This window comes from Phyllostomus discolor, chromosome X (genome assembly GCF_004126475.2).
Source record: "Phyllostomus discolor isolate MPI-MPIP mPhyDis1 chromosome X, mPhyDis1.pri.v3, whole genome shotgun sequence".
NCBI classification, from domain to species: domain Eukaryota; kingdom Metazoa; phylum Chordata; class Mammalia; order Chiroptera; family Phyllostomidae; genus Phyllostomus; species Phyllostomus discolor.
Genome location: NC_050198.1, coordinates 85545770 through 85570040, shown reverse-complemented (window position 1 = coordinate 85570040; position 24271 = coordinate 85545770). Strand labels below are relative to the sequence as shown.

General features: G+C 38.7%; 1 protein-coding gene across 1 annotated transcript in view; it reads right to left on the bottom strand.

Annotated features, from left to right (window-relative positions):
- The window catches only part of ADGRG4 (adhesion G protein-coupled receptor G4), a 97801-nt gene that overhangs the window by 38867 nt on the left and 34663 nt on the right, over positions 1 to 24271 (bottom strand). Inside the window, 6 exon segments of the mRNA XM_028523373.1 lie at positions 1865 to 2027; positions 4786 to 5002; positions 14964 to 15082; positions 17092 to 17224; positions 18781 to 18944; positions 23339 to 23418. Coding sequence (XP_028379174.1) covers positions 1865 to 2027; positions 4786 to 5002; positions 14964 to 15082; positions 17092 to 17224; positions 18781 to 18944; positions 23339 to 23418 — 876 coding nt within the window.

The following is a 24271-nucleotide window of genomic DNA, read 5'->3' as shown; positions in this document are numbered from 1 at the left end:
ATTCAAATACAGTTGTCTCCATTTTTCCCAAAAAACTCCCCCCAACCCCAGCAATCCCCACCCCCTTCCCCTGATCCCACCCTACCTTGGTTTTGTCCATGTGTCCTTTATAGTTGTTCCTGAAAACCCTTCCTCTCTTCCCCCATTATCCCCTCCCACCTCCCCTCTGGTTATTGTCAGATTGTTCTTAATTTCAATGTCTCTGGTTCTATTTTGCTTGCTTGTTTGTTTAGTTGATTAGCTTCCGCTTAAAGGTGATTTCTTGGACAAGTGATATGTATTGTTATTCATAAAGAAAAAATGATAAATTATATATCACATCAAAATTAAAACTTTTGCTTATCAAAAGACATCATTGTGGAAATAGAGAAGCCAAAGATAAAATATTTTCAAAACATATATCTGGACTTTTATCCAAAGTATATAAAAAATGCTTACAACTCAATAATAAGAAGATAAACAACCCAATATAAAAATGGGCAAATGATTTTAAGAGATACCTCACCAAAGAAGATATACAAGTGGCTACTACCAAAATGAAAAATCACTGCACATTATTGACCACTTTAGAAAACAATATCTTGTGTTCTTACAAATTTAAACATACATCTTACAAGCCAGCAATTCCATTTTTAGGATTTATTCAACATATATAAAAACATATGTCTGAACAAAGACTTTTGCATGAATGTTCAAGGCAGCATGACTCTTAATAGCCAAAAATGGAAACAATCCAAATGTCCATCAACAGGAGAAGAGACAAACAATCTGTAGTATACCCATACAATGGAATATTATCCAGCAATAGAAAGAATAAATAACAGAAACAAAAGAATGAATCTCAACAACAACAACAAAAACAGTATATTACATGAAAGAAGCCTTATACATGACAGTACATATTAATTGTAATAATTATGTAGAGCGCCATATGGGCTCTTTAACTATCCTGGGGAACACTTTGCAAAGTGTATGATTGTCTATCCACTATGCTATATAACTAAAACCAATACAAAATAATACTGAATATGAACTGTAATTTAAAAATAAAAATTTTAAAGAGTGGAACTATCCCCTCAAAACAGTACATATTACATGATTCCACTCATATAAAGTTCTAGAACAGGCAAAACTATAGTGGAAAAATATCAGATTAGTGGCTGCCAATGGAGGTATTAGTTTCATGGATTGACTGGGAAGAAGCATGAGGGGACTTTTAGGAGTTATAGTAATGTTCCATAACATGATGGGGTATAAGTTACACAAATACACACATTTGTCAAAATTCAGAGAGTGTATACTTAGAATTTGTGCATTTCCCTATATGTAAATTTTATAATTTTTTTAACAATAAGTTTAAAAAATGCTGTTCTCTAAGGTTGTTTGGAAGAGGTGTTGACAGACTATGGCACGCCAAAGGCTGAGGTAATGTGGTGTGGTGAAAGGGCCCAGACTATAATCTAGCCAGACATAAATTTGAATCTCAGCTCATCCATTAGACTGTGAATCCTTGGGCAAGTTACTTAACTTCTCTGTTTCCTTATCTGTACAAAGGAGACAGATGGGAACAATATATAATAAACACTCCATAAATGGTACCAAATAATAAACTGACATTTGAGATGACTTCAGGTCATAGAACCAAAGGAGGTATCACTGCACATCTCATGGACACTATTCCAACCAAGGTGTTAGCCTACTGAACATTATATATGAACCTTCCCTGGGACATTTGTATTTTCATAAGGTACCCTAAAGATTAAAATCTTAAAAAAATACCCCTTCTCCCTCCCAAGGAGTAAATGAATGAAGAGTTGGAATAATGCTTGGCTGATTGGCTCTCAGTACCCTGAGCTACACTCACCTCAGGATCTGTACCTTTTTCATAGGAGCGAATGCTGAAGACCATGCCTTCAAATGTGTGGTCCATCTGCAGGACAGCCAAAGCCAGGCTGGCCACTGTCAGATTTGCTGTCCTCCCAAAAAACTCCATCTTGTGACCAGCTCGCCTGATTATCTGCAGAATTCTGCAAGGAACCACAGGTAGAGAAGAACATCACTTCCTTTTAAATGCAAAAATCCATCCTCCTTGCAAGATTTCCTCAATGTGAGACTTTTGAGTTTTAATCACTATATTTTTTGTTTAGGGATTATTAGATAAGAGCACTGGCTTCTTAGCTCCTCTAATTACTACGTGGGCAAGTAAAGTAACTTCATTGAGCTTCCATTTTTTTCTCACTTGCAATGTCAGAGGTAATACTAGAACTCTTCTCAAAAGATTGTTTAAAGGTTAAATAAAACTATTGTATGGAGCCCTAGCTGGTGTGGCTCAGTGGACTGAGCACTGGCCTACAAATCAAGGGTCACCAGTTCAATTCCCAGTCATGGCACATGCCTGGGTTGCAGGTCAGGTCCATAGTGGGGGGTGCATGAGAAGCAACAACACACTGATGTTTCTCTCCCCCTCCTTCTCTTTCCCTTGCCCTCTCTCTAAAAATAAATAAATATATTTGAGGAAAAAATATATTGTATATAAAGTCAGATCCTGCAGGTCCTGATGGACCAAGAAACTTGGACTTTATTCTACATGCAATGGAAAGACACTAAGTAGTTTTAAAAGCAAAAGAATGATATATGATATGTACATTAAAAGATCATTCTGGCTGGTATGTAGAAAATAAACCATAGGGAGGCAAAAGCAGAAGAGTGAGAACAGTTTGAAGGTTACTATAGAAAGTCAGCTGAGAGAAATGGACCTAGGACTAGGGTAGGGGTGTAAAGACAGAGAGAAGTAGATGATTCTAGGAATATTTAAGGAATTTAAAAATCATGTAATAAGCGTTTTCAAGAACATCTATAGAGAACACATATACAAAACAGAGGGAGGGTGGGATCAGGGGTGGCAGGTGGGGATGGCTGGTGGGGGGAGTTGTGAGGGGAAAATGGAGACAACTGTACTTGAACAACAATAAAAAAGATTTTGTAATACAAAAATGAAAATTATGTAATAGATTCAACACAATCCCTATTAAAACACCAATGATATATTTCACAGGTTTAGAACAAATATTTCAAAAATTTATATGGAGTCAAAAATGACCCCCGAATAGACTCAGCAATCTTGAGAAAAAAGAACAAAGTGGAAGGATCACAATACTTGATATCAAACTATACTACAAGGCTACTGTAGTCAAAACGGCCTGGTACTGGCATAAGAACAGACACATAGGTCAATGGAACAGAACAGAGAGCCCAGAAATATGCCCAAGTCTCTACAGTCAATTAATATTTGATGAAGGGGGGAAAAAGCATAAAATGGAGTAAAAATGGCCTCTTCAAAAATGGCATTGGGAGATCTGGACAGCTACATGCAAAAAAAATGAAACTTGACTACCAAGTTATACCATAAACCAGAATAAATTCAAGATAAAAGACTTAAATATAAGTCCTGATACCATAAAAGTCCTGTAGGAGAACATAGGCAGGATAATCTCAGATATTCCATGCAGCAATATTTTCACAGATATGTCCCCTAGAGCAAGGGACATAAAGGAAAGAATGAACAAATGGACTTCATCAAACTAAAGAGCTTCTGCATAGCTAAAACATCAGCAAAATAAAAAGGGAACCAACCATATGGGAAAATATATTTGTCAATGACACCTCAGACAAGGGTTTGAGCTCTAAAATATATAAAGAACTCACACAATTCAATGTCAGGAAGGCAAACAACCAAATTAAAAAATGGGCAAAGGACTTCAACAGACACTTCTCCAGGGAGGACATACAGAGGGCCCAGAGACATATGAAATGATGCTCAGCATTGCTAGCCATCAGAGAGATGCAAATTAAAACCACAATGTGATACCACTTCACACTAGTTAGAATAGCTATCATAAATAAATCAACAAACAAGTGCTGGTGAGATTGTGGAGAAAATGGGACCCTAGTGCACTGTTGGTGGGAATGCAGACTGGCACAGCCACTATGGAAAACAGTATGGAATTTCCTCAAAAAAACAAAAACAAAAAACAAAAATGGAACTGTCTTTTGACCCAGCAATTCCACTGCTGAGATTATACCCTGAGAATGCAGAAACACCAATTCAAAAGGACCTATGCATCCCAATGTTCATAGCAGCACAATTTACAATGACCAAGTGTTGAAAACAACCTAAGTGCCCATGAGTAAATAAGTGGATCAAAAAACTATGGTATATTACACAATGGAATACTATGCAGCAGAAAGAAAGAAGGAGCTCTTTCCCTTTGGGACTGCATGGATGGATCTGGAGAGCATTATGCTAGGTGAAATAAGCCAAGTGGTGAAAGAGGAATACCACATGATCTCACCTATAAGTGGAACCTAATTAACAAAACAAACAAGCAAACAAAATACAACCAGAGACATTGAAATAAAAAAAGAAACTGACAGGGACCAGAGGGGAGAGGGGAGGGGATAATGGGGAAAAAAGGGGGAAGGGTTGCCAGGAACATGTATAAAGGACACATGGACAAAACAAAAGGAGGGTAGGTTTGAGGGTGGGAGGTGGGGATGGCTGTGGTGAAGGACACTTGTGGGAAGAAAATGGAGACAACTGTACTTGAACAATAAGAAATATATACAGTTAAATTTAAAAAATAGATAAAATATTAACAGGTTATCTGGGTGATCTAATTAAAATATAAATAAATAAAAATAAAATTGGTGATTACTGTGTGTGGAAAACAGCAAATATTTTAAATTTCACAAAATAATTTATTTTTCTAAAGTATTAGTACTTACTCGTTGCTTACTTCATGCAGATCAGATACTGAATTGTGTTTTTTTTCCAAAACAGCATCGATTATTTGTAACATAATCTGGGTTAGGTTCATACTTATCTCATCACATTGTGAAATATCAGATAATTTAGAAACAATAATCTTTGTTTCTTCTTCATCAAGAGAGGGAGATTCATTTATCAAATTTAAAATGTGCTTGGCAACATCATCTGCATTTTCTGGACAAACAAAATAGAAATGTAAAACCTGCATTACTTAGTTTTGAGCCATGCTAGTCTGCTTCCTTCCCTTTAAAAAGTAAAGACTGTGAAATGAAATACTCACAAAATAAAGTTTACAGAAGGAAAACGTTGGACCTTAATTTCTACAATAGATGGAGTCTTAGAAAGTAACACATAAGTCAAGCTTTTATTCATTAAATCCTTTTTTAAATACACCAGAGAGAACTTTTTGTCACTGAAGAATTATCTTGCAATTAGATTCAATTAAGTTAAGACTTGTGAGCATTAGATTTAGTTAAGTATATCCCACCGGTACTCAAATGTCAGCAAACACTCAGTCTACATTTTTATAATCAAGGGTGGTAATAGTTTTTATATCAAGAACCATCAGCCCACAGAAGAATAGCAAATTTGGACCACATACCAATAAAAAGCAAGTTAATTTAGATTTTTCTAGCAAGTAAGAGCAATAGATAATCGCCCACTTTTTTGTTCACTTTTTGTTATGGAAATTTTCAAACATGCACAAAAGTAGAAAGAATAGTCTAATGAATCCTCATGTATTTTATGAATCATCTTACTTCAACAAGTGTCATTGCATAGCTAATCTGATTTTATCTACATTCCCACCCACCTTCTCCCAACCCCAGATTATTTTCAAATTCCAGACATTATATCACTTCATCCATAAATACTTTAGTATGCATCTCTAAAACAAAGGACCTATTTTTCTCATAATCACAATACTAGCATCATAACTTTTAAAGGTTACCAATAACACTCAAAACCATCAAATAGCCACCCAGTGCTTAAATGTCCCTAATTGTCTCATAAATGTTTTTTAAAAATAGTTTTTGTTTGAATCATCAGTGACTTTTAAAATTAAGAGCTTCGTTGAACAAATAACAGAAATTAGAATTTGGTTCAGTACAACCCATATAAAGCTGAGCTCCCTTGTGGTACCCTCCTAGCTTAAAGCACTCATATTCCAGTAAAGTAACAAAATAAAATTGAAAATGATTGAAAAATAAAATCTGTTGAGAAAAATTCCAGAGATATTATGTTCATAACACACTTAACTCATGTCACATTACAAACAACCAACTCCGTTTGGAAAGACAGAATAATAAAGCATAAAATATCACTCTCATTATCTCTCTCTCCCCTTCATTGTTAATGTAAATTAAGAAATCTTAACTGAGATTTTCTTAATTTTACCCCCCATGCTCTTAACCAGGGGTGTCAAATTCATTTCCACTGGGGGCCACATCAGCCTCAAGTTTGCCTTCAAAGGGCCAAATGTAGAGCTCCTTACCCCTAGTTAAGGAGTAGTTACATTTATACAGTCCTAAAATTACATTTGGCCCTTTGAAGGCAACCTCAAGGCTGATGTGGCCCCCTGTGAAAATGAGTTTGACACCCCTGCTCTTAACCATCATTGCAGTCTACATAGGAACTGAGTGGGCAGAGAATTCTCTCTGAGGAGATGAAGAAAGAGCAGAGACTGAACAAGGTTGTACTAATTACTTCTAAATTAATATTTTGCCCCTGTTACATCTATCTTGTGATCAGTTAAAGAAACTGAGAAAACATTAAGACTAGAATGGAAGGAAAATATAGCCTATTCACTCGCATATCTTTCCACTGATGTTATTAAATCATCCAGGCTCTGTTATAAATGTATAGCTAGAGCTGTCTACCTGCAGTCATTATTCTCTGGGCGGCAGTGATGTGACTTCACTTTATGTAGTCCCTGCTGTGGCAGAATGAAAATAAACAACAGGCCACTAGGAGACCAACTGTACTGTAGAAAGCAATTCTAGACATTTCATCTAGAGTTACATGGTTTTTAAGTAAAACTTTAGGACAATTACACTTGTATAAAAGCTCTAAGTCCTGAAGCAAAAGCAATAAAAGGAATCCTCCATTAATTATTGTAGGATAAATATATTCCCATTACTTAAAATGGTTACAATTAATCTGACAAAATAATAATATTATCTGTTATTTATTGAGCAATTCTTATGAGCCACTATTGTAGTTCTTGACTGCTGCATAACAATCCACCCCAAAACTTAATGGCTTAAAACAACAATTTATTATTATCCCTCATGGTTCTGTGTTCTGACTACACTCAGATGAACAATTTTCACTTGGTATCTCTCATCTAGCTGCAGTCAGTTAGCAGCTGGGACTGGTCATCTGAAGGCTAGACTGGGCTGGATGTCCAAGATGGCCCACTCACACGGCTGCCAGTAAATAGTACCATAGCATGGTCAGTTGGAGCTCTTGTCACTTGGGTCAGTTGACACTGTTCCTGGTACATAGTCTCTCCCAGTGGCTTAGGCTGTTGTATGGGGGGGTTTGGCTTGTGTTGTACTGGAGCTATAAATCATTATCTTTTTCTTTGAAAGAGCTGCTTATTAAACCTTTTCTAACACACCTCTCTTTGGGCTTCTCATGGCATGGTGTCTGAGTTATAAGATGAAGAATCCTAAATGAGAGCATACCAAGAGAACAGAAGCAGAAAATTCAGTCCTGTTGAAAATTAGTCCCATAATTGGCACAGTGTCACTACTGTCAAATTCTACTAAGCTAACCAGTCACAAGACAGCCCTGATTTAACTCCCACTTGACAAGGAGGGAACGAATTGATGGTGGGCATTTTAGAGAGAAGATACCACAGCAAGGCATTATATGGACATTTCCTCATTTAATTACCACAATAATCCTATGTGGTAAATACTTTATTATTATTCACTTTGTACAGGTTAATAAAGATGCAGAAGTTCTAACCCAGATTTTAACCCAGGACTGTTTGATTCCAAAGCTAATGTTATTCAATATCACTTTCTACTATAGCATCTGTGTTTTGTGCTTTTCTCCATGGTGTTGGGGGTTAGAACAGTTCTGCCTGATGTAGCTTGGAATTACATTATTCAATCTCAATCACACAGTATCCTACCCTGACAGTGGGATGCACACAGACAGGAAACAGTTTTGTGAAAAGTTCCAGCCAACTTCACTAGAATGTGCTATATCTTCAATATCATGGAGGTAACAAAAATTGAGCACAGCAGAGAACCCACAGACCTTTTATATAAGGGTATCTTTTCTAACTCTGTGATATTAAAAAGTTATCAGAAATGAATATTTAAGTGGAAAAATGATGAGTTTTTTCTAACAAAGTTATCAAATGCTTGTCAGCAAGATTGAAAGCTAAAGAAAAAATGTTTCAATGTCAATGTATTTTTCCTTTATACTGTACCTATTTTTCATTAAGCTTCTAACTTGCAAGGAGAAAAGAAGGATTCCTCCAATGCTAATAAACTTAAAAAGTTATCTTTCAGTTATAGGTATACTTACAACTACCATGCAACTGTCTTCTTCCTCTGCAGTTTTTTTTTTTTACAACATGAGTTCTGACAGTTAATTTTCTAAAAATCCCAATCCAATGCAATGCTTCTGTTGTTACAGTTGTTAACATTTTCTTCCACAGAGAAAATTCTATTGGCATGTCTAAGAAAAATGTATCACTGAGAAGGAGGGAGGTTGACATGAAACACAGACCTCTCTCTCTCTCTCTCTTGCCACCCACTCCAAGTTGCAACACTCCCTATTGCCCTGACTCATGATTTCAGATATAGAAACCATCAGGGCTATGCTTGCTTTTCTAATTCTTCTAGATATTCTATGGCAAGGATATCAAATTTAGATCTTCACATCTACAACTATGGAATTAAGAAACCACATTGAAACTGGTGGGATGCTTGAAGATGTGGAATGGTCTGGTCCCACACCCACGTATGGTGGATAAAAATTGGGAGGGAGGTCCCCCCTGAGGAGTGAGAGGGTCCCAGCCGCACACCAGGATCCCCATCCCAGGGCTCCAGTGCCAGAAAGAGAAGTCCCCATAACTTCTGGCTGTAAAAACCAGTAGGGGTTGAGTCTGGGGAAGATGGACGCTTCTGGACTTCCAGGAAGTTTCTCTTAAAGGGCCAGCACACAAATTTACTTGGATTCACTCCCCCCGAGCTCCAGCTTGGGGAGTAAGGTGAAAGCAGCTTGAACAGCACCAGAGAAATATAGGGAGAAACTGAATTGTCTGGCATGAGGGTGAGAGCTGGAGGGGCAGATTTCTCCCAGACAGAAGTGCTGGCAGAGGCCAGTGTTCCTTTGATGAGCCCTCCCCCTAGAGAGCCAGCAGGTGGGTGCCATATCTGAGAATCTATCAATCTGGTTCACATGGTTTGCCCCATTTTGGTGATTCCCTGAGGCCCTGCCCCTCCCAACTTTTGGGCCTACACAAGCTATTTCCAGTGGCTTTTCCAAACGAATGGCTTGTCCTGGCTTATGTCTCAGATTTTCCTATATTCTCTAAAACAAGCAGCATCTGGCCTCAGCATGCCCCATACCTCTTGCTAAGTGGCCTCAGGCCCAGCACTAGCTGCAACTAGCCTTAGTTCACAGCTTGGCCTCACCTGGGCACCTCCAAGCCCAGCACAAGTAGCAGCCATCTGCAGATCACTTTGTCACTTATGCCAGGTGGCCCCAGGCAGAATACAGGTGTTGGCTGACCTTGGCCTGCACCTCCTTGGAGGCCCCAGTGGACAGCTTCAGACCACACTGAAGCACCACCACCCAACCACCTCCACAAGTAGTATACTCAAGGGGCAGACTCAGCAGGCACCAGAGCCCTGCTGAAGTAATTCCTTCTCTGTGGGAAGCATCCTATAGGACACCTGCCACATTAGGCCACTCTACCAAGCCTGAGAGACATAAGAGCTTTACCTAATACATAGAAACAAACACAAGGAGGCTGCCAAAGTGTGAAGACAAAGAAATATGGCCCAAATGAAAGAACAGAACAAAACTAAAAAAAAAAAAAAGAACTAAACAAAATGGAGACAAGCAAGCTACTGGAAGCAGAATTCAAAACATTGGTTATAAAGGTGCTCAATGAAATTAGTGATAACTTCAACAGGATAAAAAGAACCAGTCAAAAATGAAGGATACACTAACTGAAATGAAGAATAATTCACAGGGAATCAACAGTAAAGTGAAGGAAGCTGGGAATCAAATGAGCAATTTGGAATATAAGGAAGCAAAAAACAACTAATCAAAACAGCAAGAAGAAAAAAGAATCAAAAATAGGAGGCTAGTGTAAGGAGTCTCTGGGACAACTTTAAGTGTACCAACATTCACATCGTGGGGGTGCCAAAAAAGGAAGACAGAGCAAAAATTACAAACCTATTTGAAAAAATAATGACAGAAAACTTCCCTTGCTTGGTGAAGGAAAAAGACACACAAGTCCATGAAGTGCGGAGTCCCAAACAAGATGAACCCAAAGAGGCCCACACTAAGACACACCATAATTAAAATACCAAAGGTTAAAGACAAAGAAAGAATCTTAAAAGCAGCAAGAGAAAAGAAACTAGTTATCTACGAGGGAGCCCTCATAAGATTGTTGGCTGATTTCTCAACAGGGATTTTGCAGGCCAGATGGGAGTGGCAAGAAATATTCAATGTGATGGAAAGCAAGGGCCTACAACCAATATTACTCTCCCCAGCAAAGCTATCATTTAGAATCAAAGCACAGATAAAGAGATTCCCAGACAAGAAAAAGCTAAAGCAGTTCATCACCAATATCATTTGAAATGTTAAAGGGTCTTCTTTAAGAAAAAGCAAAAAAGATTAAAAAAGATGAAAACTAAAATGACAACAAATATGCATCTATCAACAATTGAATCTAACAAACAAAATAAATGAACAAGCAGAACAGAAACAGAATAGACACAGAGAATGTTTTGATCGTTGCCAGATGAGAAGGGTGTTAGGGAGATGGGTGAAAAAGTTGAAGGGATTAAGGAGTACAGATTGGTTGTAACAGTCATAGGGATGTAAAGTACAGCATAGGGAATACTGTCAATAATATTCTAACCGGCAAGATGGAGGAATAGGTGGATGCACCGTACCTCCTCGTACAACCAAGATTAGAAAAACAATAATTTACAACAGTAATTTACTATCAGAATAACACCCAGATCCGGCAGAGGATTTATCTGAATGGAAGTTGGGCAGCCAAGAAGTTGAAGTAGACGCATTCATCCGGACTGGTAGGAGAAGACGAGCCGGGCGGGCGTGGGGCTGGCTTGGGTCGGCGGCGTGCGGAGGTCGGGGGAAGGTTTGGCGCGAAATAGGCGCAAAAGCCATCCGGGGGCGCAAGAAGGCAGTGGTGATCCCTGAGTACGCAAGCTGCGGCTGGCAGACCCAGAAGGGGTAGCGATTGTAGACCAGGGCAGAACTCGCGGCCCAAAAGCCCAGACAAGGGTCTGAGTCCAGGAGAACGGAACTACCGCCATTGTTTTCTCCCGTCCCGCTCCCGCTCCCGCCCCACCCCCACATATAACGTCACAATCTAGCGACTGGGGTGCCCAGCCCTGGTGAGCACCTAAGGCTCTGCCCCCCACCGTAACAAGAGCAACCAGACTGAAAAAAAAAAAAAAAGGAGAGACGGGGGGGGGGGATGTTTTCAACAGAGCAGATCAGTCCCCCAGGACTCATCCTTTTGAGCGACCAAGAATTAGCCAATCTATCAGATGCACAGTTCAAAACACTGGTGATCAGAAAGCTCACGGAACTGATTGATTTTGGACGAAATTTAGATGAAAGAATGCAGATTACCATAAAAGAGATGCAGGAAGACATGTGGAGGAGAGCCAATAGTGAAAGGAAGGAATATGAGTCTCAAAACAATACAGTGGACCAGAAGGAAGATAGAATCAACCAAGCAGGAAAGCATGATGAAATAAGAATTCAAAAAATTGAGGAAAAGATTAAGAGCATCCAAGACACCTTTAAATGTTCCAATATCTGAATTATAGGGGTACCAGAATCGGAAGGGGAAAAGCAACAGATTGAGCAAGTATTTGAACAAATAATAAAGGAGAACTTCCCCAATCTGGCAAAGGGAACAGTCTTCCAAGAAATCCAAGAAGCTCAGAGAGCCCCAAAGAAGTTGGACCCAAGAAGAAACACACCAAGGCACATCATAATTACATTAGCCAAGGTAAAAACAAAGGAGAGAATCCTAAAAGCAGCAAGAGATAAGGGGACAGTAACCTACAAAGGAGTTCCCATCAGACTGTCAGCTGATTTCTCCAAAGAGACCTTACAGGCAAGAAGGGGCTGGAAAGAAATATTCCAAGTCATGAAAGACAAGGACCTACATCCCAGATTGCTCTATCCAGCAAAGCTCTCATTTAGAATGGAAGGGCAGATAAAGTGCTTCTCAGATAAGGTCAAGTTAAAGGAGTTCATCATCACCAAGCCCTTATTTTATGAAATGCTAAAGGGACTTATCTAAGAAAAGAAGGTAAAGAAAAGACATGTATAGTAAAAGGACAGCAAACTCACAATTATTAACAACCACACCTAAAGCAAAACCAAAAGAAACTAAGTAAACAACTAGAACAGGAACAGAACCACAGAAATGGAGGGCACATGGAGGGTTAGCAGCAGGGGGGTGGGAGGAGGAGAGAGGGGGAAAAGATATAGAGAATAAGTAGCATAGAATGTAGGTTGAAAATAGATAGGGGAGGGCAAGAATAGTACAGGAAATGTAGAAACTAAAGAACTCACAAGTATGACACATGGACATGAACTAAAGGGGGGAAATGTGGGTGGGAGGGGGGTACAGGGGGAGGGGAGAGAAGGGGGAAATGGGACAACTGTAATAGCATAATCAATAAATATATTTTAAAAAAATAATAATATTCTAGTAATTATGTATGGTGTCAGGTGGGTGCATGATTTACCAGGATGGTCACTTATTATTTAATATAATGTGTAATCAATGGGGTGTACACATGCAACTAATATAATTATGCATGTCAATGTAATTGAAAATAAAAAATGATTTAAAAAAGAAAAGGTGGTGTGTGTGTGTGTGTGTGTGTGTGTGTGTGTAATGGAATATTATTCAGCCACAAAATTAAGCAACTCCTGCAATTTGGAACAACATGGATGAACCTAGAGGATATTATGTTAAGTGTAATAAGCCTTTCTTTCTGAAAGATCCAGTATCTTTCTGTGTCTCTTATATGTAAAATCTAAAAAAAATAGTTGAACTAGAGAAGCACAGAATATGATGTGGTTATCAGGGGCTAGGGCAAAAGGAAATAGGAAATAACTAATCAACAGATATAAAGTTTCAGTTAAGCAAGATGAATAAGTTCCGGACAGCTGTTGTATCACATTGTATCTATTAAAGTCAATAGTCATTTACTAGTACTTAAAAAATTATCAAAAGGGCCCTGACTTGGTGGCTCAGTTGGTTGGAATGTCATACCACACAGCAAAATTTTGCAGGTTTGATTCCCAGTCAGGGCACATACCTAGGTTGTGGGTTCAATCCCTGGTGAATGTTTCTCTCTCACATCAATATGTCTCTCTCTCTCTCTCTCTCTCTCTCTCTCTCTCTCTCTCTAAGTTATAAACATATCCTCAGGTGAGGATTTTAAAAATTATTTTAAAAATTATCAAAAGGGTAGATTCATGTTAAATATTAATACAAAAAATAAAATTAAAGAAGAAACGAAGTTGATTACATGTTTCCAGGGGCTGGAGGAGAGGGGAATGAAAGATGACTGCTAATGTGTACAGTGTTTCTTTCTGGAATGATTAAAACATTCTGGAATTAATGGTGATGATGACACAGTCTAGAGAAAACACCCAAAACCATGAAATTGTACACATTAAACAAGTAAATTTTATTATATATGAATATCTCCATAAAAAGGTTTTAAACTACTTTGAGATATCAATTTCTACTTATCAAATCACCAAAGGTCGAGAAATCTGATATTATGATGTGTTGATGTAGGAGTTCTGAAACAGGCACTTTCATGCTTTGCAAGTGGTAGTATAAATTGGTACAACTATTACAGAAAGCATTTTGACACCATCAAAAGTATGATTGACCTAGCAATTTTACTTTAGGAATTTATGCTTCAAGAATACTGAATTTGCACAAAATGACATATGAATGATACCTATTACAGCAGTTTTTTTAAAAAAATGTTATTAACAACTTAAATGCCCATCAATAGGAAACAGATTAAAGAAATACACACAGAATAATACAATGCAGTGGGAAAAAGAATGAGGAAGCCCTTCATATACTAATATGATCACTTCTTCAACATATTATTAAAAGAAAAAAAGAAGCCCTTTCTGGTGTGGCTCAATAGATTGAGTGCCGGCCTGTGAACCAAAGGGTCACTGGTTTGATTCCCAGTCAGGGCACATACCTGGGTTGTGGGCCAGGTCCGCACTAGGGGGCACCCAAGAAGCAACCACACATTGATGTTTCTATCCCTCTCTTTCTCCTTTCCCATCTTTCTAAAAATAAGTAAATAAAATCTTTTTAAAAAAACGAATAAAGCAAGGTAAAGAACAGCATGTATGCATGGTCCATTTTGTGTATAAAAAGGAAAGGAGAATATACATATATGTATATTATTGGATATGTATATATATATATATATATATATATATATAAATTTCCTTAGAGATGCATAAAATATCTCTGTGGATATTAACTGAATGACTGGAATCAGCAGTAGGAAGGAGCTTTTTCTCAGTATTTGGGGGGTTTTTTTTGCAATATTAAACTATGTGAAGTATTATATATTAAAATTTTGGAAAATGAAATGAAATAAAAATAATAATTAGCTAAAAATTATAAAGTAAAAACATTATGAAACAAAAACACTGATAGTCTTAACTTGTTATGCTCCATTCCCACCTCCACCAACATTAACTACCTAGTTTCTGAAACTGGATTTCTGTAAGGTAGATTTTCCTATGAGAGGTTTGCCTGTACTCTTTCTGGTCTAAGGTCAAGTAGACTAATTGAGGTTCTGTTATTTCTTCAATTTGTACAGAACAGCCTTACCATCACTGATAGTAATATTAGCAAGATCCACAATCTTATTAGAAAGGTCTTGAAGCAAGTAGCATTGTTTAAACTTTGGTTTTTCCCACTGAGATTTGCCAGTGTCCATACTGATTGAGCTGGAAAAGAGAGGAGAGAGGAACAAAAGATTTCATCAGCGGGTGATGCCAAAATATTCTTAAACCAAATGGCGAAGGACCATGGTTTATCTTTGGCATGCCTCACTTCTTTACCTACTCCCGGCCTCCTGGCTGAGATAGCAAAGGTGGGAGCCTGGTGCCTGCAAAGTGAAGAAAACTGCGCTTGGGGAAGAAGTGAATCTAGGGTCCCCTGTAGGAGATATAAATAGGCAAAAGAGCATAAGATGGGCCATGACAATGTCCAGCAGACCAAGAGTCAAGGCAGAGATTTTGCCCTTCTGGACATGACTCCTTACCCTCACTTTCCCTTCTTATCTCCATTCCTGTTAGAATGTGGCCTCTATCTCAGCATATTAATTTACTCAAGGCAAATAGTGTAACATTATCTGTACCTCATTGGCCCTCATCATCTACCCTTCCATATGCCTCATCCAATTCAAACCAGTTCATGTCAAGTCAACTAACACATTTGTTGAGCACCCACTATATTCTAGTACTGGTAGTAGGTAGTGAAGACAAACAGGACAGGGTCTCATCCCTTGAGGAGCTTGTAATTTGGTGGTTTGAGACTGTAAATGTAACTACATTTAACAGGCAAGATAGGAGAAGAAAAGTACTATTAAACAAAACTGACTCTATCAAACCACCAAGCAAGGAAAACATATTTGCAACCACTGAGCTAAGCTGTTCACTGAAAGGCCAGAGATGGAAAAAGCTCCCCCACCACCAGCAGCAGCAGAGCAAATGGCATAAGCATAGAAAGACACAAGGAAGCATCCATTGAGTCCACAATTGGCAAATGGCCCTTTTTGGCTGCAAGCATTCAAGAAGGGAGCCTGCGGTCTAGAGTGCTGTGTTTACTGGTAAGTGTTTGGACTTAATTCTTGAAGCAATGTGAAACCAGGGTGAGAAAGTGGCATAATGACAACCACCCTTTAGGAAAATCACACTGACTGTGGTATGGAGTATAGGTGTGGGTGAGGGTGGTAGTGGACAGCTAGAATACAAGAAAACTGTACTAATAGTGGGCAAGAGATAGTAAGGGACTGCACCAGGGTAGTGGCTGTGTGGATGTAAAAGACAGGATAAATGTGAGCTCTGAATTTGACATTTTGTAAAAGCTGCTTGATTCATTGACTGGTTAGGTATAATCAGTCAATGAATCATTGAGAGAGAGTAAGAGATAGATTACAATTCAAGATTTTGCCCTCTAAAAGAAAGCTTTTAATTTCTGTCAAAACCTGCTTCCCCTCTGGTGTGCTCACTTAATGGCATAAACCATTAAAATCAGTGAATAATAAAATAGAGGCTAATGATTTTAAGAAGGAGAATTATAAAGCCTACCAAGAAGAGTGACTTGGTAAATTATTATGGTCAATTGGTAAGTTAGCTTCTGAGGCAGTTTTACAAAATTGTCATTAAGAAAATGACTGTAACCCTGACCAATGTTGCTCAGTGGGTTGGGCATCAACCCACAAAGCAAAAGGTCACCAGTTCTATACCTGGTCAGGGTACATGCCTGGGTTGCAGGCCTGGTCCTCAGTTGGAACAATCAACACTTCTGTCACACATAGATGTTTCTCTCACTCTCTTTCTCCCTCCTTGCCCCTCTCTCTAAAAATAAATAAATAAATACAGTCTTTTAAAAAACATGGAAAATGTTGATAAATCGTTGAGTGAAAGGATAAATTCCATTGTTGATGTGAGTACTGATCATCACTACATAAAACAAAGGAATGAGAGACTAGTTAGCCTGAAAACAGCTGTGTTCAGATGATGGGATATTGTGTGACTTTTTCCTCTTTTGTCTTCTCAGAAATTCTTGATTGTTACAATGTTGCATTGTATGCTTAAGTACGTCCAAAAGAAAGAAAGAGTGGCAGTAGCAGGGGAGGAAAGGAACATGGTCACACAAATGACACAGAACATGCCCCCAGTTTGCAGATCTTTGTGTCTGAACTAGCATTTAGAACTTGGCCAGTACATACCAGATTCTAGTAGCTTTTCCAGACTCATTTTTTATGCATCTAGTTTGTGCTGTCTCAGTAGGATTGGTTAAGAGCCACTTATATGTGCCCTTGTATTTAGAGGCTGTCTCCTCAGGTTTGCACTTTCCCGGCTCTACAGAGAAAACATGTGCACATTTTAAAGAGCAAAAAGGCACTTAAAAGTATTGCAAACATCCATTATGATCCATTATTATTACCTGTACACAAACATCAGCAAATAAAATAGGAACCTTTTTTACCAGACCTTTTAAATCAGGCTTCACTGAAAATATCATTAAATGGAGTCTTTTTAAAAAATAATCCTCCCAGTACACCTTCACATTTAGCCAGTCCTTTTCATTAAAACTACCAATTGACAGGAAAGAATTTTTGGTTTTGTTTTTTTTAAAAATGATACATATACCTTGAAAATAATTCAAGCCACACAAAGAGGCATAGAGTAAAAATCAAAGTTCCTACCTGGCAGTTGCCCTTCTTCTAAGGCACCCACTGTTAATACTGTGAGTTGCAGTGACAGGAGACTAAAAGCTGACCTCTTTCTGGATGGCTCTTTGCTTCTAAATGGACTCTGGCATGGATTTGGTTTTAGTAAACTCAATGCATCTGCCATCACGGACATAGACGAGAGCCTGTTCTGATATTCGTGCTGAGGGCAAGATTTTGCTGCCAAGTGTTGTCATCTTAAGAAAATATGACCTGAACTGTTTATGCAATAAGTTCCCAGGTTTTACTAACCACCCACTGGGTTGTGATCTTGATTCCAATAATCTCTCCCTCAAGGTGTTGACAGAGTGATCCAAGAAGTGGTCCAAATAGCCTTGTCCAGCCATCCCCATCTCCTCTCTGAAAGAGGATGAAAGGGGCCTTCTGTTCACTCTCAGGACATATGCATTAGCATCATTTGTATGGCACCTCTGCCTGTGGCTTCAACACTATTCTGCCTTCCATCTCACTCTCATTTGCAATCACAGCCTGCCCTCCACCACCTAATTAGTTTGTTCCCAAGAATTGTGTTCTCTTATGCCCATGTGTGTTATCTGGGTTACCTCAATATTTTTACCACATTCTATTGGGGAAAAGGAAGAAAGCAGGCATCAATGAGAAGGAAGTGGAGTGGCCTGATAGTTTTTCTCTTTTACCATTAAAGCCTTGCTAATCTAAAAAGTAAATGTCCCTGAGAGAAATTCTGGACCATTCCCAGATCAATTTCCAAAATGAACAGGCTGGCTAAATCAATCAATAAATTAGAAAATATTTGTTGGGCAGCTATTGTGTGTAATTAGGATGCTATCCAGGTGTCTGGATATTATGCAAGAGAGACAATCATTCCATGCCACTGATGGACAGAGTTGACCAACAGTCTCTGTTAACCCCTCTGGCACTCTCTCTCTCTCTCTAGACAGATAGATACATAGATGATATAGAGAGAGATAGAGCTGATAGAGATAGATAGAGATAGAGATAGAGATAGAGATAGAGATAGAGATAGAGATAGAGATGATAGAGACAGATAGAAAGGTTTTCAGGTCATTTGGGCACTGAGGATGTAGGAAGGAACATGAAAACCACTTCTCCACCCTCTGAATTCAGGATCTCTTACTATATATGCATTATGAGCTTTATAACAAGGAGAGTGAATTAATATGGAAATACCCCCACCCAAATTACCTAGTTTTTTCACTGCAACATGTTCAGACTTTACTAATAATGTCAATTGATCTTGTTTGAAGTTTCCATGAGTCAAGTTACCATGTATTTTACTTTTGATCCTGTTAATCAATTCAGTGGATGCTAAAGGAGAGTTGGCCTTTATGATGACCTGACAAACACAGCTGAAAAGCAGAACAAAAGAGAAGTATGTTGCAGTTATGTCAACAGTGTGCAAGTTGGCCTGTGGTCATGAAATTTTGTCCAAATGATTTAATCGATAGTACATAAATATCAAACATTTTACAGCTATTAAGTGGAAAATCATAAGAAATGATGGAAGACAGCATACTGAAATCTCCTGATAAATTTTCTTGTATCCAAAGCAAACAACTCAAAACCCATTTTCAAAAGAACTGTCAGCAACATTTGCATTATGTTCAAATTGATTACACATACTATTTCTCTAGGAGTTTGTGATAATTAATAGAGGAGATGAAGTACTCAGGATTTATTACTTCATAGAAAACCTTTTATCTTCCTGGTCTCCAGTGTATGCATCATTACTGCAATAAGGTAAATAGGCACTTGCTCAATTAGTCTATAAAGATGTATTCTACAAAAGGCCTATTTCTATAATATAATAATAGTTATAATAATGATAATGATAATCACAGTACCTAACACTTGTGGAATTCTTGCTCCATGTTGTGTTATCCTCACAACAGCCTTATGAGGCAATGTTATTATTATCATCATTCTACACATGAGAAAACTGAACCTTAGCCAAGGTCACAAAGATCTATTATATCATTTCTAAATATTCTTTCCACTAGAAGACATGTTATAACAAAAACAGGGCTGTCCTTGACCTTATCCTCTGTAACAAGGTCCTCAAACATTCTAAATTCCTGTACTGCTCCATTACAGAGCACATTTCAGGTTCACAAACTTACCTGTACCTTTCCTCCATTTCCATTTGTAGATACATCTTTTTTTAATAACACATTCCCTATGTTTCCTACCAGCTTTTGAAAGTTAGATGTGCCTGTGTACACTCAAAAATTCTATGTCAATAGAGCATCTAACACATGCCCTCACACTGATCCATATTTGCTGAAGTCCCTGTTTATCCTACCTATTTCATTTGAAGAGTATCTCTTCTTAGCTTTCATCTTTCCAGTCTGAAGAGGACTCGTCTTCTTTAATCCTCTCCTCTTGCTGCAACAGACTCTCTATTCTTAGCACTGTGGACATTTAATAACCTTCCCATGAGCCTTCTTTGGCTATAAGTCCTTCTTGGGTTGCATCAAACAACCCAATAGCTGGTGTTCTGGGAGGAGCTGGACCACAAGTCTAAACAGGACCAAGGATGCTTTTTGTGTTGCTTTTTCAATTTTCCTGCTCAGAATTTTGTGGACTTTTTTGATGACAACAAACACTTTATTACCCCACCTCCAAATTATGACTACTTTTGACCTCATTTTTCTTCTCTACAAAGAGGCAGCAGGCAGGATGCTAGGCTGTGCCATGACCAACTGAAACAACTTATTTCATGAAGGCAAGAGCCCAATTACAGAACTGTTTTTGCAGCTGCCACCTCTCTCTAACACCAGTGCCTCCTCTATCTTGCTGAGCTCCAGCCAAAGGAGAAGCGGGTAAGTAAAGAGGTCTCTATTCCTCTATTCCATTGCTTGTACAAAGTAGACCGCCTGCAAATCCACCAGTGGTAAAGCACGGAGGAAGCAACTGGCTACCAAAGCTGCTCACAAGAGTGTGCCCTCTACTGGAGAGGTGAAAAAACCTCATCCTTACAGGTCTGGTACTGTGGCACTTCATGAAATCAGACATTATCAAAAGTCCATTGAACATCTCATTCACAAATTTCCCTTCCAGCATCTGGTGTGATAAATCGCTCAGGTCTTCAACAGAGATCTGTGCTTCCAAATGGCAGTTATTGATGCTTTGCATGAGGCAAGTTAAGTCTACCTGGTCGGACTTTTTGAAGACACCAACCTATGTGCTATGCATGCCAAATGTGTAACAATTATGCCAAAAGATATCCAGCTAGCATGCCACATACATGGAAAACATGCTTAAGAGTCCACTATGATAAGAAACATTTCATTCTTTAAAAAATTATCTTCTGATCTTGAATGTGGCTAGTCGTGTAGGAGGTCCCAGAGCCTCACCATCCTGAGTGTGTCAATTGAACCTTAAAGCCTGGAAGAAACTCGACTTCTGGCAAGATGGAGGCATAGGTGGACGCACCGTACCTCCATGCACAACCAAGATTAGAACAACAATTTAGAGGCAGAATAACACCCAGAACTGACAGAGAATTTATCTGAATGGAAGTCAGACAGCCAAGAAATCGAAGTAGACCCGTAGTCGTAGACCCGTCATCCAGACCAGTAGGAGGGGCGGAGACAAGCAGCCGGGCATGGGTTGCAGCATGGGTCCAGGTCCCAGAGCAGAGAGCAGAGAGCAGTGGGTGCATGAGGCAACTGGGAGCGCTAAGGCATAGGGGCATGCAGGATCGCAGCAGGTCGACCCTGAGTACTCAAGCAGCAGCTGGCAGACCCAGTGAAGTGGTGATTGTGGACTGGGACAGAGCGCACAGCCCAGGATCCCAGGGAAGGGACTGTGGTCCCAGGAGAGCCGAGCTACCGCCATTATTCTCCCCCGCCCCCACGTACAATGTCACAATCTAGCGACTGGGGTGCCCAGCCTCAGCGAACACCTAAGGCTCCGCCCCTCACTGTAACAGGATCAACCAGACCAAAAAAAAAAAAAAAAAGAGAGAGAGAGAGATATGTCTCAAACAGAAAAACAGATCAATGCCCCAGGGCTCATCCATTTGAGTGACCAAGAGATAGCCAATCTATCAGATGCACAGTTCAAAACACTGGTGATCAGGAAGCTCACAGAATTGGTTGATTTTGGGTGCAAATTACATGAAAAAATGCAGGTTACCATAAAAGAGATGAAGGAAGATGCACAGAGAACCAATAGTGATGGGAAGCAAACTGGGACTCAAAACAATAGAGTGGACCAGAAGGAAGAAAAAAACAACCAAACAGGAAAGAATGAAGAAATAAGAATTTAAAAAAAAAAAAAAAAAAAAAAAAAAAAAAAAAAAAAAAAAAACGAGGAGAAGCTTAGGAACCTCCAGGGCATCTTTGAATGTTCCAACATCCAAATTCTAGGGGTACCAGAAGGGGAAGAGGAAAAGCAACAGATTGAACACATATTTGAACAAATAATAAAGGAGAACTTCCCCAATCTGGCAAAGGAAATAGACATCCAGGAAATCCAGGAAGCTCAGAGAGCCCCAAAGAAGTTGGACCCAAGAAGAAACACACCAAGGCACATCATAATTACATTAGCCAAGGTAAAAATGAAGGAGAAAATCCTAGAAGCAGCAAGAGATAAGGAGACAGTAACCTACAAAGGAGTTCCCATCAGACTGTCAGCTGATTTCTCCAAAGAGACCTTACAGGCAAGAAGGGGCTGGAAAGAAATATTCCAAGTCATGAAAGACAAGGACCTACATCCCAGATTGCTCTATCCAGCAAAGCTCTCATTTAGAATGGAAGGGCAGATAAAGTGCTTCTCAGATAAGGTCAAGTTCAAGGAGTTCATCATCACCAAGCCCTTATTATATGAAATGTTAAAGGGACTTATCTAAGAAAAAGAAGATAAAGAAAAAACATGTATAGTAAAAGGACAGCAAACTCACAATTATTAACAACCACACCTAAAGCAAAACCAAAAGAAACTAAGCAAACAACTAGAACAGGAACAGAACCACAGAAATGGAGATCACGTGGAGGGTTAGCAACAGGGGAGTGGGAGGAGGAGAGAGGGGGAAAAGGTACAGAGAATAAGTAGCATAGATTGTAGGTTGAAAATAGATAGGGGGAGGGTAAGAATAGTATGGAAAATGTAGAAGCTAAAGAACTTATAAGTAGGACACATGGACATGACTAAAAGGGGGGATATGGGTGGGAGAGGGTGTACAGGGTGGAGGGGAGTGAAGGGGGAAAATGGTACAACTGTTAATAGCATAATCAATAAAATATATTAAAAAATAAAGTACTGAAATGAAAAAAAACTGTCTTCTTCCTGTTATTGGTAGTTCTGACTGTTGGATATTTATTTCCATGGGGTCAAAAGGTACCTAAGTATATGAGTGCAAGTAGAAAATGGGGGACAGAAATCTGGTATTGGCAGTTTTTCCATTTTCATTTGTGGGTGAATTTTTAATATAAATATGGAGACATAAAAGCATTGATGCAAATCAAAATGTTTCAGTGAACAAGTTTCAGCAGCTCGACTTTCCAACAGTATAAATAAACCTGTTGAATTTTTCTGGACAATGCCAGCACTTGGGTTTTTTTTAAAACAAGTAAATTCCTTATGGATGGCAAAAAAGAGCCCAATTACTGCCTTGTAAAATAACCACCATAGCTTGATCTAGTCCTGACAACTCTGACCAACAAGCTGTACATAACAGAATTAAATGGAAGGGAAATCAGAACTAAATATACTAGCTATGAATAAACTCAGCTCATACCTGTATTGTACATGGGAAACTGGAGCCATTTCTTGCCTTTCTCTCTGTTCCAAATAATGCAAAAGAAAAGTGCATAGTCACTGAAATCTTTAAACAAAAGTCACAATTGAGTACAGGGCTTATTGTTAACAACAATAGTCATAATTATGTTTTATATTTATGTAACACATTGCATCTTCAAATCACCATCAAAAACATCAATGCATGTAGTCCTCAAACCAACCCTGTAGGATGGGCAATCCAGGGCTTGTCACCCCATTTTCTACATGAGGAAGCTAAGTCTCAGAGAAGTTTAATGACCTGCCCAGTATCACACAGTGGATGAGTCAAAAAACTGGAAGTAAAATCTAAGCCTTCTGGATCAGAAGCCTAACATAGTGATGACAATAGTAAATACTACCAAGCATTTACTATGCTTTATGTCCTGTGCTAAGCATTTTACATAAATTTTCTCATTCTGTCTTGCCAATGGCCCTGTGAGGAATGGTAATATTGTTATCCTCATTTCACAGCTAAGGAAATTGAGGCACACAGAGGTTAATTAAGTAGTCCGAGGTCTCACAGTCAGGAAGTGGAAGAGCAGAGATTCTAACCCAGGCAGCCTTATTCTGGGGACCACATTATCACCAAAAGACTTTAACACCTATTATTTGAGAGGAAGTTTATGTCATATTATCTGTCATGTATTAAATTTAAAATTCTGACTCAGCTATTTATAGATAGTATTTTAAATGATGACAGATATCTGGAATTCACTGATTGCATTTTGTAGAGCCAAAATATGTATCTCATATTTAAATACCTTAAAATCTCCGTGCTTACTAACCCTTTCAGAGCCTAACATAGTAGACCTTTAAGGCATAGGAATAAGCAGTGAGAATTGGGACAGCGATGATGGGAGATACTTTTGTCACACCCTGACTTCAAATGTAT